The sequence below is a fragment of the Periplaneta americana genome, chromosome 9 (assembly GCF_040183065.1).
Source record: "Periplaneta americana isolate PAMFEO1 chromosome 9, P.americana_PAMFEO1_priV1, whole genome shotgun sequence".
Taxonomy (NCBI): domain Eukaryota; kingdom Metazoa; phylum Arthropoda; class Insecta; order Blattodea; family Blattidae; genus Periplaneta; species Periplaneta americana.
The window spans coordinates 92,968,277-92,984,695 of NC_091125.1; the positions used below are offsets into that span (position 1 = coordinate 92,968,277).

Sequence of the window (16,419 nt, forward strand, 5' to 3'; positions counted from 1 at the left end):
CAAGAAGGGAATGTGTTGACGATTGATCAGTGGAGTGTCTTCTAAAACATGAGGTATGGTGTTTTCCAGGAAGTTTGTGTACGCCTGCCCCGTAAGTTTGTTTACAAGTACATGAGGTCCAACTAATCGATCACCAATGATACCGGCAAACATGTTGAGGGAGAACCGCACCTGATGATGAGATGGAACAGTTGCACGTGGGTTTTCATACGCCCATACATGCTGATTGTGGAAATTTGTTATGCCATCTCGTGTGAACTGTGCTTCATCTGTAAATAATACTAAGGCAGGAAAGTTCGGATTTACACCACACTGCTGCAAGAAACACTGACAGAACCCAACTCGTGCAGGGTAATCTTCTGGTGACAGGGCCTGTACACGTTGCAAATGATAAGAATACAATTGATACTCTTTCAACAGTCTCCAGACAGTCGTATGAGGAACATTGACTTGCAACGCTACCCTTCGTGTGCTGATAGAAGGAGTCATGTTCACAGCCTCCAGAATCTCCTCCTGTACTTCTGGAGTTGTAGATCTTGGTCGTCCCCTTCCCAAACCAGGAGAGTTAATTTTTCATACTCGCACAGACGGTAATGGAGACGTACAAATGTCTTCCGATCTGGACATTGTCGCTGTGGGTACCTCTCCTGGTACAAACGACGAGCCATCGCAGCATTGCCGTCCTCCTTACCGTACATGAAGTGTAACTCTGCCAGCTCTTGATTTGAATACATGTCGCACAGTCTAACGCATACACAACACTGAATGTAACCTTCGCCTCGGAATGAACTGTCAGAGTGCCCTCTTAATGTCTCCTTTGACGGCAACGACCTGCGGAAAGAAAAACGTTCCGGTGAATTTCAATGTTTTTTTTTTTAGTAGGTTATTTTACGACGCTTTATCAACAGCTCAGAATTTCAATGTTGTGCAGGCCATAACTCGGAAATAAAATATTTCCGGACACATGTTGTAATGAACTATTTTGATTGTCTACATGTGGGAAATACATACCTGAAATTATGCCCCGCATTTGAAGGGTACACGGGAAAAACGATCAAGGTCCATCAAAAATCTAAATTGAGTTAATATTACCATCTTATAGTGGAAAGGAAGTACTATCATGTGGTCTAGCTAGTAATAAGAAATAACTGTTCTTGACATTCCACTACGTCAATTTCTATTAAATACACACATAACAAAGTATCAAATGCTTAAACTTTAAAATTCGTTTTTCTCGAAACTTTCTAAAATGGACCTTGATCGTTATTCCCGTGTACCCTTCATTTTTGAAACACCCTGTATATATATATACAGGGTGCCGTTCTTATGTCTGCACTTCTCACTCTGTCTCTTAGAGATACTTCTAGTAGCCGCCTCATAAATCTCATTTACGAGCTTTCAATTTTGTTTTGTCTTTTTTCCTCATTATCCAGGTTTCACCACTATAATATAGTATCGGTTTTGTTATTTTATTATGAAATCTGATTTTGACCTCTTCCCTCATTGAATTTCCCGAATATCTGTTAATACATCCATTTATTGAATTATATTTTATTACATTATTTTCTAGATCTTGGTTCAAATTATATTTTGATTGTCCGCATCCCAGATATTTAAAATTATTAACCTGTTCTATTAACTAATCCTTTATAACGATTTTAGCTCTTCTATTATATTGCAAAATAACGCTCCGGTAGGTCTAAATTGTAACGCGGGAATTAAATGGCTCAGGTCTGAGAGATTTTAACCATCTACAATCAATCTCTTCCCACATGAGAGGTTAACGTCACGGGTGTGATTGTATTTCCTAACAAGATTGCATTTGACACCCCTCCCATTTGTAAATAAAGGAAAATAAACACCGCGCGAAAAAAAAAAAAAACACAATGAAGCTGTTTGAACAAAAAATCTTTTACTTTTCACTCCCTTCCGGTTAAGATTTTCATAACCGATACGTCTTCAGAAAACCTGCCTTTGTTACGCGCAAGAGTGCAGTTAAGTTTGATAAAATTTGTCCTCAGAAAAGTTTCTCGATATAGAGGAGCAAACTTGACGACGATGTTGTGTTGCTGAGTAGCGTCATATTATACTTTGTGTGTCAAATGTAAAAATCGGTTTATTTATATAAAATTTAAGAGGTACAGTAGTTATCTTTGGTGTCGATATTACACTCACCTCGAGTTCAAGTTTCAACGACTCTTACGCATTTCAAAATCCGCTATTATAAATTCTGTAAAATTATATGAAACTATAATCCCATTCAGTCCTTCTGTTAAATATCTAGGTGTGTACATGGACGAGGGCCTCAAGTGGAATGTCCAAGTCACACACACACACGCAAGACCGTCTTCTAGATTATTCATTAAATCGCCTGAAAATTTTTCTACCCTTTCAATTAAAAAGAATTCTCAAACAAACATTGATGCTGCCACATTTTGGCTATTGCAACATTCTACTAATAGATTTAAATTCTAATTTAGCCCAAAGATTGCAGCGCGTTCATAATGCCTGCATACGTTTCATTTGCAACATTCGCAAATACGACCACATTACACCTTCCCTTGAAACGCTCTAATGGGTAAGATTACAGGAACGAAGATATATCCATTCACTAATTTTCATATATGGCATCATCAATACTTCTTCGCCTATCTCTCGGTGCGTTTTAATTTCTTGTCCTCTTATCACAGCCTGGGTATGCTACTTTGTATTGTATATATTTATATAGTTTTGGCCGATGAATTGTATATGCTTTAAATTGAATAGCAATCTATATAGCTCTATTAATAAATTGTTTGTGTTTGTAATTTGAAGTAGTTTGCATGATATGTATTATCAATTTCTGTATATCACAACTGGTTGAATTGTTTATGCCTTAAATTTAATTAACTTACTTGTTTTGTATTATACATATAGCTCAACTGATGAATGATCGTTTGCGTTTGTAAATTTAATAATCTGATTGGCTATGTATTGTATACTTTTAGTAGAGCCATCGATGTAGCTCAGTCGGCAGACTCGCTGGGCTGCTGATCCGGAGCTGCGTTCGGGCTTCAGTTGGATCCCCCTTTGGTCTTTGGTTTCTTCCGAGGTTTTCCACAGCCGCGGGACTGAAGCCGGACGGTCTATGGCGAGTCCTTGGCATCAACCCCTTTGATTTGATTACCCCCCTTTGATTTGATTACCTGGTTGGGTTTTTCCGAGGTTTTCCCCAACCAAAAGGCAAATGCCGGGTAATATTTTGGCGAATCCTCGGACCTCACCTCATCTCACTACATCTCGCCAAAATATTGTAAAAATTTGCACAAAATTGTAAAAATTGTAGAAAGTTACTAAATTGTAAAACTATAAAAAAATTTGTAAAAATTGTAATTGTAATACTGTAAAATTTTGACTTGTTCCACATCTTAAAGCTTCATTGCTCGTGTAAGATCTATGAAATAAAATGAATGTATGAATGATACTCGTTCTAAAAATGACTCTTTATTATCAATTCCTTGCCATAAAACAGCTCACTATTCTTCCTTTTTCGCAGTACGAGTAATTCGTTTCTGGAACTCCCTACCCAGCACTCTCAGGAACTATCGAACGATATCACAATTTAAAAGTAAATTGTTTAAACATATGACCAGTATTCATATTTAATTTTCCTTTGTGAGTATGTGTGTGTGTGTATATATATATGTAATGTTCCTCAGTGTTGTATAGTTAATTTACATTTGAATTTGTTATTCTTGTAATTTGTAGTAATGGTTCACTTACCACTTCCATATTCATTGAATGTAACTTCTATTCTTATATTATTTTGTAATTATTATTTAGTATGTTTGCATTATTTTACTCAACTTTTGCTTTTGTGACTATGTAAATTTGTTATTAGTGTTCTTTAAATATTAGTCTGTAAAATTGTACCAGCTTCTTTTGTTTCTGGCTGAGTGGAAGAGAAGGCCTGATGACCTTAACTTCGCCAGAATAAATAAATATTATTATTATTATTATTTTTATTATTCTGTCAGGGGATGTATTTTCAGATAAAACAATTAACAGCACGTATTCCTTGGAAAAGGAAGTAAAACTGGGGTTACAGTTAAGCACTGCCATTATAGGCCCCGAAAAGATTTTACGGTAAGTTTGTCATATCACGAGACAATTAGCACTAATAGCAGTAGAAATAAAAGTATTTCCCCCAGGGAAACAACACTGGTTCTCTTTTCTGTTAGAATTTGAGTGAAGAATCCTAGGGAACCGGAAGAATTACATAGATCAACGTAATATACGCGAAACCACACCTTTCAATTTAACCGCGACATTAGGCCTACCAAGCGTCTTGAGATTGACGGTTCTGTATTACATCAATTTACTGACATATGCACTGTGTTTCAGGATGAATGTAAAATACTTCAGTATAATGTAGTTTGGGTTAACCTACATCGATTTAACCTGATATATCTATGTCCGAAATCTAACGGATGAGGAGAAATTAAGGGGAGAAATGTTGGAACGTCTTGCTTTTCTGTGTACTACATTTGACGTGTTACTCCAGTTCTTTTGTACATTGTAGCATCTGAGCACCGCAACACACACAACTTAATACACGTTCATTGACACTTAATTCGTGTATCCGAATAGTGAATATGCAGACATGCTTTTTGTTTATGCATTTTGTGTTTGCAATGCATTAGCTGCTGTTGAAGAACACAGACGATGTTTTCCCAATCGAAGGGTTCCATCTAGCTGTGTGTTTACCTCATTGAAAATGAAAAAACTTCAGTTCCAAAACATTGTTCCAGCGGTTCACATTTGCTGTGAAAGCATCTTGTAACAAGTTTGCTGTATTGCCCTCAACTGCGCATCTCAAGATATTGTTACTGCATAGCTTCAGTGAAGAGTACAGAGCGTCTCTGAGAGCGTGTTTAGGAGAATACTTCACTGTAGCGAGAATTGACTCGCAATTCGCTCTCCGCACCATGAGAAGCTAGTATGATCGATGTACGCCTAACTTGTATTCAAAGTAATCAAACGCAGGACTCCACCTATAACTCAGCGGGCCGTGTAGGCAGCTGCGCAGTGCACTACCGCTTCCACCCTACTTCCGCGAGCATAGTCAAATAAAAATGTACCACGCACCGCACCATATCACATTAAGTTCATATGTTGAATCTGAAGAATAATGTTTCATGCAATCCATACATTTCATAAATTCTCTGTCACTTTTTTTATATTAGGATATGATGGAAACTTTTTTTTTCACAGACAGTACCTATCTGTCTATCAATCAGAAAGTGTATATGCAAGACAGGCATATCAAAAGCCTGAACAAACCAAACCTAAAGGCACGGTCACACGTCGCTACTTTTGCCGCGCAACTTTTGTACTGCAGCTGCAAAAGTTGCGTGTCGTGTTCACACGTAAGCCAAAAGTAGCGCGCTGCACGCTACTTTTCGTGCTGCGCAACTCGAGTGCTGCAAAAGTTGCAACTGGAGGTTGCGAGTCTGTTCACACACAAGGCGCTACTTTTGCAGCCGCAGTCATGTTGCAGGTTTCCACCTCCGTGTTGACTTCCCAATATACATTTTGTGGTTATGTTCGCATTATTAAGAAACTCATGCGAAAGCTTCCTTATCTATTATTTGCTTTTATGTCGTATCTAGTATTCAGAAATTGACATTATTTTTACTATAAAGCTTTTAAAAACGCCTATATACTTAAATGATAACCAACAGCATATTCACGTAATCAATGTTGGCTACCCTCCTGTTCGAAACTACGCTAAGGAAAATTTAAAAAATGAATTATGTCGTCAGCAATTATGCTCAGACTGTGTTGCGTATTTAATAACTGTTACAATTAATTTATTTTCATCACATTTAACATTAAAATATATCCAAACAATAAAAATATCATTGGCACATTTGGGTGGTAACACTGGTTGCAACCGCAGCAAAAGTTTCAACAAAACCGATATCAAAAATGCTGCGGCTGCAACCCTGAGAACCCTGTTCACACGTCGCTACTTTTAAGCTGCGCGCAGCATGGAAAAGTAGCGGGCAGCAGGTTCGGCAGCCGCTACTTTACGGGTTGCACCGTTGTTCACACGTCGCAGTACAAGAGTTGCGCAGTTTTTTCTACTGCAGCGCTGCAAAAGTAGCGACGTGTGACCGTACCTTAACTTGTCACTGATTCTAGTCCTTACGAAAACTCACTTCTGTCTTCGTACCTACCGAAAAGCGTATATGCAAGGCATACGAAAAGCCTCAACTAACCTAACCTGTCACTGATCGCTTATTTTTGTTTCTATATATTGGCAGCACTGCAACACCCTGTCGAATATAACACTATCAACTATGGGCGACAATAAGCAACTGATTGTGACTGAGAAACTTTTGAAATTTTTATTCAGTGTAATTGTGCAAATGCAATGTATGAAACGTGATATATTTACAATTTGTGCCTTGGGTACATTTCTGAACTTATTCCTTCTCTCAGTTTAATATACCTACTGTAATTACCTAATCAGTAAAAGAAAAAAACGCGTGATGTGTAGCGAGATCGGAGATTCAATTTTATTACTATTTCTGTCGTAATGCAACCTCATAAGTTGGTGAAGACTGTTAAATAAATCTACATAGAAATCTCTCAATTGACAGTATTGCTAGGTCACTCAGTGTTTATTAGCTCATAAGAAAAGAAAACCTCTTTTTATTTATTATTACTATTTTATTTTGTACCCAGGGCAAGCGCCCCTGTGACCTCCCCATGCTACGCCACTGTTTCTAGATAAGCATTACGAATGAAGTAATCAGAACATTAAACAATATCAGTTCAGAAAATGCAGAAATTTCAAGTACTTACCCATCTTTAAGTTGCTCGTAAAAAAACTAACCACAAAAATTAAAAAGAATTGTACACATCACTTTGAATTCACAAACGTATTCGTTCCGTCATTAATATTCACTACACAAACGCATGTAAGTAGGCTACGCGTAGTCGTTCACATTAATATCTACTACAACCCCACGTAACAGTCGAGTCCAAACTAAAGATTAAAAAATATGGAAACATCAGACGACTGCAGATCACCACTGATTGGTCAACAGATGCACATTGGGAACTGGCAGTCAGACAACCAGTGGAGTCTGAAGGATCGTAGCATACTCGTAGAGTGACAAAGAAATACGAGTATATTGCAGAAAGAGTTCATTTTAGAAATAAATAAAAAAAACCTGATCCTTTTGTTTGATTTCCTTTTTATTGCTAATCAGGGCCCAGATTCTGATGTCATCTTTTTTTCCTTGTATCGGAGACATTGCTCGTTTGTTTATAAATCACATTTGTGACGTCCACATTCTAAAAATCTATAAGTTATAGGTCATTCTTTATCATTATTTGCCATTTTCTACTTTTATGTCATTTTTAAAAGCTATATGTAATTTTTAAGTCATTTTTCCAGTTTTGGGTCAATATTTTCAACATTAATGGGATTTCATAATCGCAATCTGCTTTCTGCATTATATTTTGTCGTATTTACATTGATCTCATGCAGGGGTCGTCAGCACAGAGCACGCTGGGGCTAGCCTCTCTTACCCGCAGAAAATGCAGTGCACTATTGTGCTCTCGTAGCTGCTAGCGGGTATGCTCTCTATCTCTCCCTGTTGCACGACGGTGCGCAGGGGACGGCACCGCGTATCCATTGCACATTTCAGCGAGTGCTGACGACCACTGATCTAATAGAAGAAACGAACAGAAACATACGGTAATATATAAGGTGGAAGTAAAATAGCCGTGCAGATTTTCACAGCAAATAGCTCATGTTGTATGGCCATATGTAACAAAAAACTATACTATCATATTGGTATAAATTTTATAGTTTTTCAGAAAAAAAAATGTTTTTTCTCTCAGTATCTTAATCGGTAACTATTGCGAGTAGGATCGTGATTTTTGTCCATGTCGATAGGAAATCTAATAAGTAATAATTTATTCCTCTGACGTATTTCAGAATTTTCGTGTAAATTTAATTTTAAAAACCCCTAAATTCAAACCATTGCAAGAAGCGAACGCGTGACAACGTCTTGGCAGCTTACATACGGAAACTTACTGAGTTCGTTCACATCTTACATCTGTATACGAGTAGAGTGTTTTAGCGACGATGTTGCCAGACTGCTGAAACTTCAAACTTAATTTTCTAATTAACCGTGCATTTAATCACAAAACGCAATATAGGTTTTCTCGTAATTTACGTGTACCCTATAGTCTATTTCAATTTGCAAGGTTATTTCACTTCCACCCTGTATATCACATCGCGTCGAGCTTTCGTCTGCTTGCTGCAAACGAAAACGAAAGAACAAAAATGATGACGATTATACCCAGTACTTATCGAGCCTTAGGAAGTGCATAATTACATCAACAGCGAATGACAAGACGCAGGCGTTTAAATGTAGCCGATTTGCAACGTGATTGGCTGCCGGAAATAAGAGCGACGCGACTATAATACACGAATTTTTCTTTGTGATAGACTTTGCAACAATGAAATTTATAATTCTAATTTATAATTTACAACAATGAAACATTTCTTGTTATGAGAACACGATTATGAAACTGTTTAACCTTCAGTTACAATAAAGTTTTCATTGAAGAAAGTTCCAATCACAATATTTTAATTACCAGTAATGTTAAAAAAGAAAAGTATTTTAAAAACTAACCCGTTCCAATATTAACATTATTATGCCTAAGATTAAACCTTCCAAAGCATGGCATTTAAGACAACTTGTTTCAGAGTTCGGTGTGGAAATATTCTCTACAGATGGTGAAATTTTATTTTGCAAAGTGTGTCAAGTTAAAGTATCGGCGGATAAGCGATTCACTGTGCTGCAGCACATTGGCCGCGATAAACATGTACGCGCCATTCAGAGCGCGAACAAGAAAACGTCTTGGCTGCTAATTGGACAAAATGTATCAGTAACTACAACTGTATCTTCCGTGTTTTTCACGGATTTGTGCAATGTTCTTGCTTCAGCTAATATTCCTTTATGGAAATTAATCGAACAGTAAATTCTAGAACTTTCTGGAGCGACATACAGGTTGTTCCATCCCTGACAAATCCACTTTGAGAAAGAACTATGTACCTGTATGGTACGCTAAGACTCTGACAAGAATCAGGGACCAAGTTCACGCATAAGCGGAGAGAGAACAGTTCCCTTGGGGGGGGGGGGGGGGAGCAAAGCAAAACCGTACAATCCCGATATGGGTAACAACATCATTTACCTTCTCCCCCCGTTATAGCTTAACCGTGGTAGGTACAGTATATCGGAATATGATCATTTAATAAAGATATTTTCGAGGGAGCATATTTCTTACAATGTTACATCCATATCGAACATTAAAACCAGACGTTTGAGATGGGCAGGGCATGTAGCACGTATGGGCGAATCCAGAAATGCATATAGAGTGTTAGTTGGGAGGCCGGAGGGAAAAAGACCTTTGGGGAGGCCGAGACGTAGATGGGAAGATAATACTAAAATGGATTTGGGGGAGGTGGAATATGATGGAGACTGGATTGATCTTGCTCAGGATAGCGACCAATGGCGGGCTTATGTGAGGGCGGCAATGAGCCTCCAGGTTCCTTAAAAGCCAGTAAGTAAGTTACATCCATATCTGCAATGCTTCGGACCGAGTTGTATAGGACTTGAACTGTAGGTCTACTACAAATTATAATAGGGAATATCTTAAAACAATCTCCATATTATTCTCTCTCATACAAAAACACATATATACATCAGTAACACTACGTAACAGTGCTAACAGAAACTTTATCTGAAGCTCACCTTCCTGAAGATATCATATGAAATATAAATTCTAATTATTTTACTTAATCTCTCGTATTTAAGTTTACACTTTACACCAGGATCACTTTTCTTTTTTTCTGCATTGTTCTGCAGTATGTTATTCATATTTCTCCAAGTGGCGGCCTGAACACCTGCAGACATCTAGCACATGAGTACAGGTTATTACAAAAGAAACATTACAGTGCTTCATTCCTCAAACAAATGAGGTATAGAAATTCTTAAACATTTAAAAATTTAAAATAAATATTATAGTCCAGACACATGGTCTGAAGACAATCATCAATTTAAGCACGGAAACTTAATCATAAACAAAAGGAAGAAAAATCTTTTGAATTCAATATTTTCTAACGTTAATAGAAAAAAAAAAAAAAAGAGTTGAGACAAGTTTGGGGGAACAGTGCCTCCCCATAGCTCCGCCTATGAGTTCACGGAAAGAAGATTTTTGTTTCCATCGACGAGACACAGGACGTCGAGACCCAGTGCGTAGCTGTCATTGTAAGGACACTAGAAGTTGAGTTGCTCACAGCAGAGTCCGTCAACCATTCCACTATTTGCTGACTTTTTGACAAGTCCAGGTTTCTCCTATGGCCTGATGATATATGGCACGACAATGTCCTGCTCATCGTCACTGATGCTGCGCCATACATGGTAAAAGAAGCCAAGTCCATCATGTCATTTTATCCTAAGAAGATACATGTAACATGTTTGGCCCATACGTTGCAAAGAGTAGCAGACGAAGTGAGGGGACACTTTTTTGAAGTTGATGACCTAGTCTCAACACAAAAAAAAAAAAATTTTGTGAAGGCCCCATTGCAAAGGTAACTCTTTAAATCCCTAGCGCTGAACGTTCCTCTGAACCCGTGATCACATGTGGGGTATTTGGATCGATGCCTGCATTTATTATTGTGACAATTTTTAAATTGTTAAAACAGTTGTCGATGTTCTTAAATTGGAGAACGTGGTCTATTCGAAATGCTCAAGAACTGTATTCAAGCAGTGAACTGAAGGGTAAATTAGCATACATCGTCACATTTTGGGTCTATATCACCAGCTTCAGAAAAAAGGGATGGCTCTAGTGGATTCAGTGGCACTTGTAAAGAAAATAGAACTAGATACGGACAGTGGATTAGGTGAAGTTGGAAAAATGGTGGCAAGTAAGCTGAAGCGTGTCCTTGAGAAAAACCCAGGTTTCAATACATTGTGCAGAATTTCAAAAGTGCTATTGGGAGACGTGTTTGACACATCAGATATTAAACAAGAACTTACCCCCAGTAATCTAGTGTATTTCATGTACGCACCCATTGTTTCTTCGGATGTGGAGAAGAGCTTCCCTATGTACAAAAGTATCCTGGCAGACAATCGACTGTCATTCACCTTCAACCATCTCCGTATGATCACAGTGATCTACTGCAATGCTGAATAAGGTATGATTCATATGCTTATTTTTTTCATAAAACTGTAATCCCAGGCTACTATAATCCAACATTTCATGTCCTAATTTTTTTCTTTCTTTCTTTATAGAAGTTCCAAAGAGGAAAATGATGCTCTGAGACTGTAGATTTTTAATTAATTGTTCAAATTACCTAATTCAATTAAATCTTCTTGTCTCCTGGCTGATCACAGTAAAATTAGATCGAAATAAAGACAACAACAACAACAATAATAATAATAATAATAATAATAATAATAATAATAATAATAATAATCGTGGCACAAACAGCCAAGAAGGGCTAAGGCCGACAAGCCATCTGCTGGTGTCACGTTCACATGCCTGAGTAGAGATGAACGATCATCCAATCAGAAAGGAGGTATCATGTGATTAGTATGATGATTCTCCCAGTCGTTTTAGCTGATCTTTGTAACCAGTTTTTGCTACCTATCTTAGCTCCCCAAATTTATCTCATACATGGTAAAAGACACCGGTTCCATACACTGACTGAAATTTCATGAGAAAACATACCTTCCCCATAATGGCTGGAACCAGAGCATACTCTGTAATGCGAATACTAGGCAGGATGCCTTGGCTTGACTTTACGAGGGCTGCACCTGGCTTTTGGCCATTGTGCGCTCTATATAGGCCCTATGCGATAATTATCCAAGTCTGACAAATGGGTCCAGTATTATTAGTAAATTCTGACATATGGGCCATTCTGCCTCAGCTCCTGACAGATCCAGGTTCCGCTTCATGCCTGACAAATCCCAGGCCCTAGAACCCCAATCCCTTTCTGTCATCGTTGGCTGACAGGTGGGCCATCCTGCTTCAGGCCCTGATAGATCCAGGTTTCATCTGCACATGGCTAGTCTGATAATCCCCAGGGGTCCTGAGCCTCAAGCTCTTCCTATATCAGTTCTGGAATGCCTCCTTTGTCCATTACAAATTCCATCATGACCTGGCCAGGGATCAAAGCCGGGCCACCCGGATGTAAGACTGGAGCACTAACACTTGAACTACAGATGCGGCTAGGTGCAATGTCTTAGACGACGACACTATGGCGCGGGACGAAATAAAGGTAAATCTTACCTTATTATAGCCCTATAGTACGTATTGGTTTTTCCGAGTAGACTCTCACCAAAGGTAGGCCCTAAACGATAATATTATGAAGTCTCGATTGAAACAACTGCCAATAATGGAAAAAATAAAATCCTGCGTCGTCAATTTTACAAACATTATCTATCTAGGGTTAATCACGCAAGACACAGTTCCTTCAGGGCCTCACAATACGCTGTGAAGTTTATTGTTCTGTATATATTCTTGTTAGAGAACTTCGTCGTCTTCTACTGAATGACAATGACTTTATGTAGTCATTCAACATTTAGATACTTATTAGCGGAGAAAAATTCGTTTTGGCACCAGGAATCGAACCCAGGATACTTAGCTAGGCGCTGGATCGGATTCCAGCATAGCTCAGATGGAAAGAGCACTCTGCGCAGCAAGCTGAGAGTCCTGGGTTCGATTCCCGGTGCAGGAACGAATTTTTCTCTGCTAAAGTATCTATGTGATGGCTACATAAAGTCATTGACATTCAACAGAAGAATAATAAGAAATAAATTGTTCTAGCAATTTTGAAGATATCATCCCCAAGATGATATGTCTCTGGAATCAGAAGGTGTTAGTGAAACCTATTCAAATCATGAAAGGAAATGAAGGGAATGAGATGTGAGATTACCAAGACTTTGCTCTGAAGAATATGCTGTTGGTCTTTACTTTATAGTCGTCTTTCATAGATAGAAATACTTAGGAAAAGTCCTTTAGGTAGGTAAAGAAGGCCCAAGAGTGACCTGTATGGTGAAAGGATTACGATTTTGGAGATGGTCAGAATGGGAAGACTCATAAATGTACGACTGGGAAAATATTTTGTGCAAAATCCGATCTCCAAAGCAAGTGTCTAAGAGAAATCAATTTTCTATCAGAATTGGAAGATTTTGTATAATTACCCATTAATCTTTCATTCGTTTTGTATGCCTTCTTATAAGCATATCTACCTACCTTTGCAATGATGTTTTTTTTTCTAAATAAAAAGACATATAAAAACCAATTTCTCTCTATTTTTATAATTTCTTCTCGTTAAATTTTACCTTAGTAATTAAGAAGTAATTGAATGGCTCAGTACCAGAGTTGCCTAAGCCACAATTACACTCAAAAAAATTATTTAAGTCTAAACTCAGACCTCGTTTTTTAAAACTATATGCTCTCAATTGGAAATTATTTCTCATTTACTCTAATCTAATATTTATCTAGTACCAATACATCTACTTTGGCACACATATAAATGATAATTTACAGGTCATTTTATGCAAAAATCAGAGGCTAAAAATTTGTGGTTTAGGCAACTCTGGCACTAAGCCACTCAATTAATGTGGGAAAATTGGGTCACAGACACATGACTGGTCTCAGGATATACCCCCGAAGTGTCCTGGAAACCTTGGCCTTCTCTCCCCCTACCCCCAGCTGCCCAAAACTTACACACACTAGCTAGAAGTGTTGCTGAAAAATCTGAAAGAAACAAGGTGAATAAATGATATTGCCCTGTTTCATTCTGTGATGTTGGTTAAGTGAAAACACTGGTATCAAATTTAAATTATTATTATTACGTAGATTTTAATATATTACACTGCCTGAAAGAAGCATAAAAATGCGAGTTTCAAAGAATGTAAGGAACAATACGAAGAATACTGAAACAGAAAACTTTGGAAAGAAAACAAAATTCTCTAAGATAATAGCTCTGCCTATATTGACTTATGCAACTGAAATGGACATTAAATCCAATAAGCAAACGAAAATTAAGTTAGCAGAGATGTAGATCTTATTTTTAAAGTTGGGGTAACACTTTTAGATTAAGAAAAAAAAAACTGTAAACTCATGGGTAAAAGATTAAGAGAAAAAAAAAGTGTAAACTCATGGATAAATTCAATAATTGGATGATGACAATTTATCCACTTATCTCAGAACACCGATTAAATTTTCAAAGATACGACATAAATGATGTTTTGTACTGCATAAACTAGACAATAATGGTTCTGATAATTTTCGTGACTTGCTCCAACTGTTCTAACCTTTTCTTCAGGTTGTAAAGAGACAAAAATCACACTGTAGACTGAATACAAAACAGCTTCATAATCCAAATTTTTCCCACTATTGGGATCTACTGTTGCTATTGTTGTTGCTGCTGTTGTAGTTGCTGATCGTATCTTCGTTGCATTTCCTCCTCCATTGCTGCCAACTGCTGCTGGTCTTGAGCCGATGTCATCTGCTCCATGAGATCGTGGTTGTATGTGGAGTGCAGCATTAGAGCCAACACTCCAGCCCTGCTTGCCATCAGATGGCGAATCTGTCGTTCTTGTTCGATCAACTCGTCAATCTTCAACCACTGAAACATGTATATAACAGTGCAATAAATTAAACAGCTCACCCTTTCCTCTTCATGCATTTTTTGCAGTAGCTATTAAATACTTTACTTCGAAATGTTAGCGACTAATTTTTTCCAATGCTTGAACACTTGACAACTAAATTGCTGGCTCTCGTTGACTGGTTCCAGTAAGGTTATTTCCAATGGGGGGGGGGGGGATCTGTGCTGTATCAGGGATGCACCGGCACGTAGAATATGTCACCCAGTTTCAGAAATGAAACTACAATTGTGTTGATTTGAATGCTTTGTTTTATTTTGTGAATGCAAAGTATTGACACAGTCTAGTATATATAGTCACGAAGCTCAATACGTAGTAAATATGCATCCATAGATAGGATCGCTAATATCGCCTCATTACAGACAATGCGAAATAGTATCGGCACAGTCTATTGTTCCTAGCACCCTCACAACTCAAGCTTCGTGACTTCGTATATACTAGACTCTGGTATTGGTCTATGAAAAGAGAAGTAATTACTGAAGAACATGCAATAATTTCTCTTCATATGAAGCAACATTTCGAAATCAGTTCCAGTTCACAACAAAGTTTACACTATGATTTACTCAAAGTGTATTGTATATGTCTATTATCAATTTATCACTTTAAATATTGCAGAACTCGCGAGCAGTATGAAATGAGGGGTCACTCTCGATGCCGAGATATTACTGAGAGAGAGCCATGCAGCAAGTCTAATTTTAAACGCAACTTTGGCACCCTCATACCCATACCAAGGGGAGGTGGCATCATTAGGCATAGTCACAAAATATAATATAACATAAATATTTATTTGTTATTCAGTCTAAATGACTTACCAGTGTTTTAAAAAACATCAATAAAATTTATAAACATAAATATTCATTGAAGTTTAGGTTAAAATAATGCTAACGTTTTCACCTATTGGCATCTTCAGGCATTTAATCAAACAATATCATGTGATACATTAATTAATAAATATTTATGTCTGTTGAATATATACATTAAACAATCTTAAAACTAACATATTAAAATCATGTGTACAAAATAAATGATAAACTATAGTTGAGTTAATTATTGTTTTGATATGTGTGATAGTTGAACTAATTATCCCATCTCTACTTAAATTTACGACAACAATAATTAACAACTATAGAACAAAGGTTAAATTGTAGACGTTAAAGTGGATTCAAATTATATAAAACAGTATTTTAATATGTTAGTTTTAACCCTGATTAATGTATATATTCAACAGTCATTGCATTCACTGTAAATTAATGTATCACATGATATTGTTTGATTAAGTGCCTGAAGATGCCAATAGGCGAAAATGTTAGCATTATTTTAACCTTAACTTCAATGAATATTTATATTTATAAATTTTTTGACCAGCCTCATGGTCTAGTGGTCAGAGCTTCTGGCTATAGTTCATGAGGTCCCTCATGAGGTCCCGGGTTCGATTCCCGGTGAGAGCACAGGAATTTTTCCTTAAAGGGGATTATTCCTGTGTTCGTCCATGGTCTGGAATTTAGGTTAAGTTTAGATTTAAGACCTCTCCTGGCACCACATTATCATAATCATCCTATCACATCATCGGGGTAATGTAACTCCACCTTCCAGGTGCCCCAACCTCAGAAGTGGGTTACAACTAAGCCGCGGCCAGGAGAGAAGACCAGAAATGTCGAAAAGACAACCTGGT

At 37.5% G+C, this 16,419-nt stretch overlaps 2 protein-coding genes across 10 annotated transcripts in view; both read right to left on the bottom strand.

The window, feature by feature from the left end:
* LOC138706242 (zinc metalloproteinase nas-13-like) overlaps positions 1 to 6,936 on the bottom strand; it is a 53,698-nt gene extending 46,762 nt beyond the window's left edge. Inside the window, exon 1 of the mRNA XM_069835291.1 lies at positions 6,853 to 6,936. Within this exon, the coding sequence (XP_069691392.1) occupies positions 6,853 to 6,856 (4 nt within the window). The 5' untranslated portion in view covers positions 6,857 to 6,936. The remainder of the gene's footprint in view (positions 1 to 6,852) is intronic.
* A 6,974-nt stretch (positions 6,937 to 13,910) lies between these two features.
* LOC138706245 (CXXC-type zinc finger protein 1-like) overlaps positions 13,911 to 16,419 on the bottom strand; it is a 103,180-nt gene continuing 100,671 nt past the window's right edge. For all 9 annotated transcript variants that reach the window (XM_069835304.1, XM_069835298.1, XM_069835303.1 and 6 more), the window contains one exon: positions 13,911 to 14,710. In XM_069835304.1, coding sequence (XP_069691405.1) covers positions 14,495 to 14,710 — 216 coding nt within the window. In that variant the 3' untranslated portion in view covers positions 13,911 to 14,494. The remainder of the gene's footprint in view (positions 14,711 to 16,419) is intronic.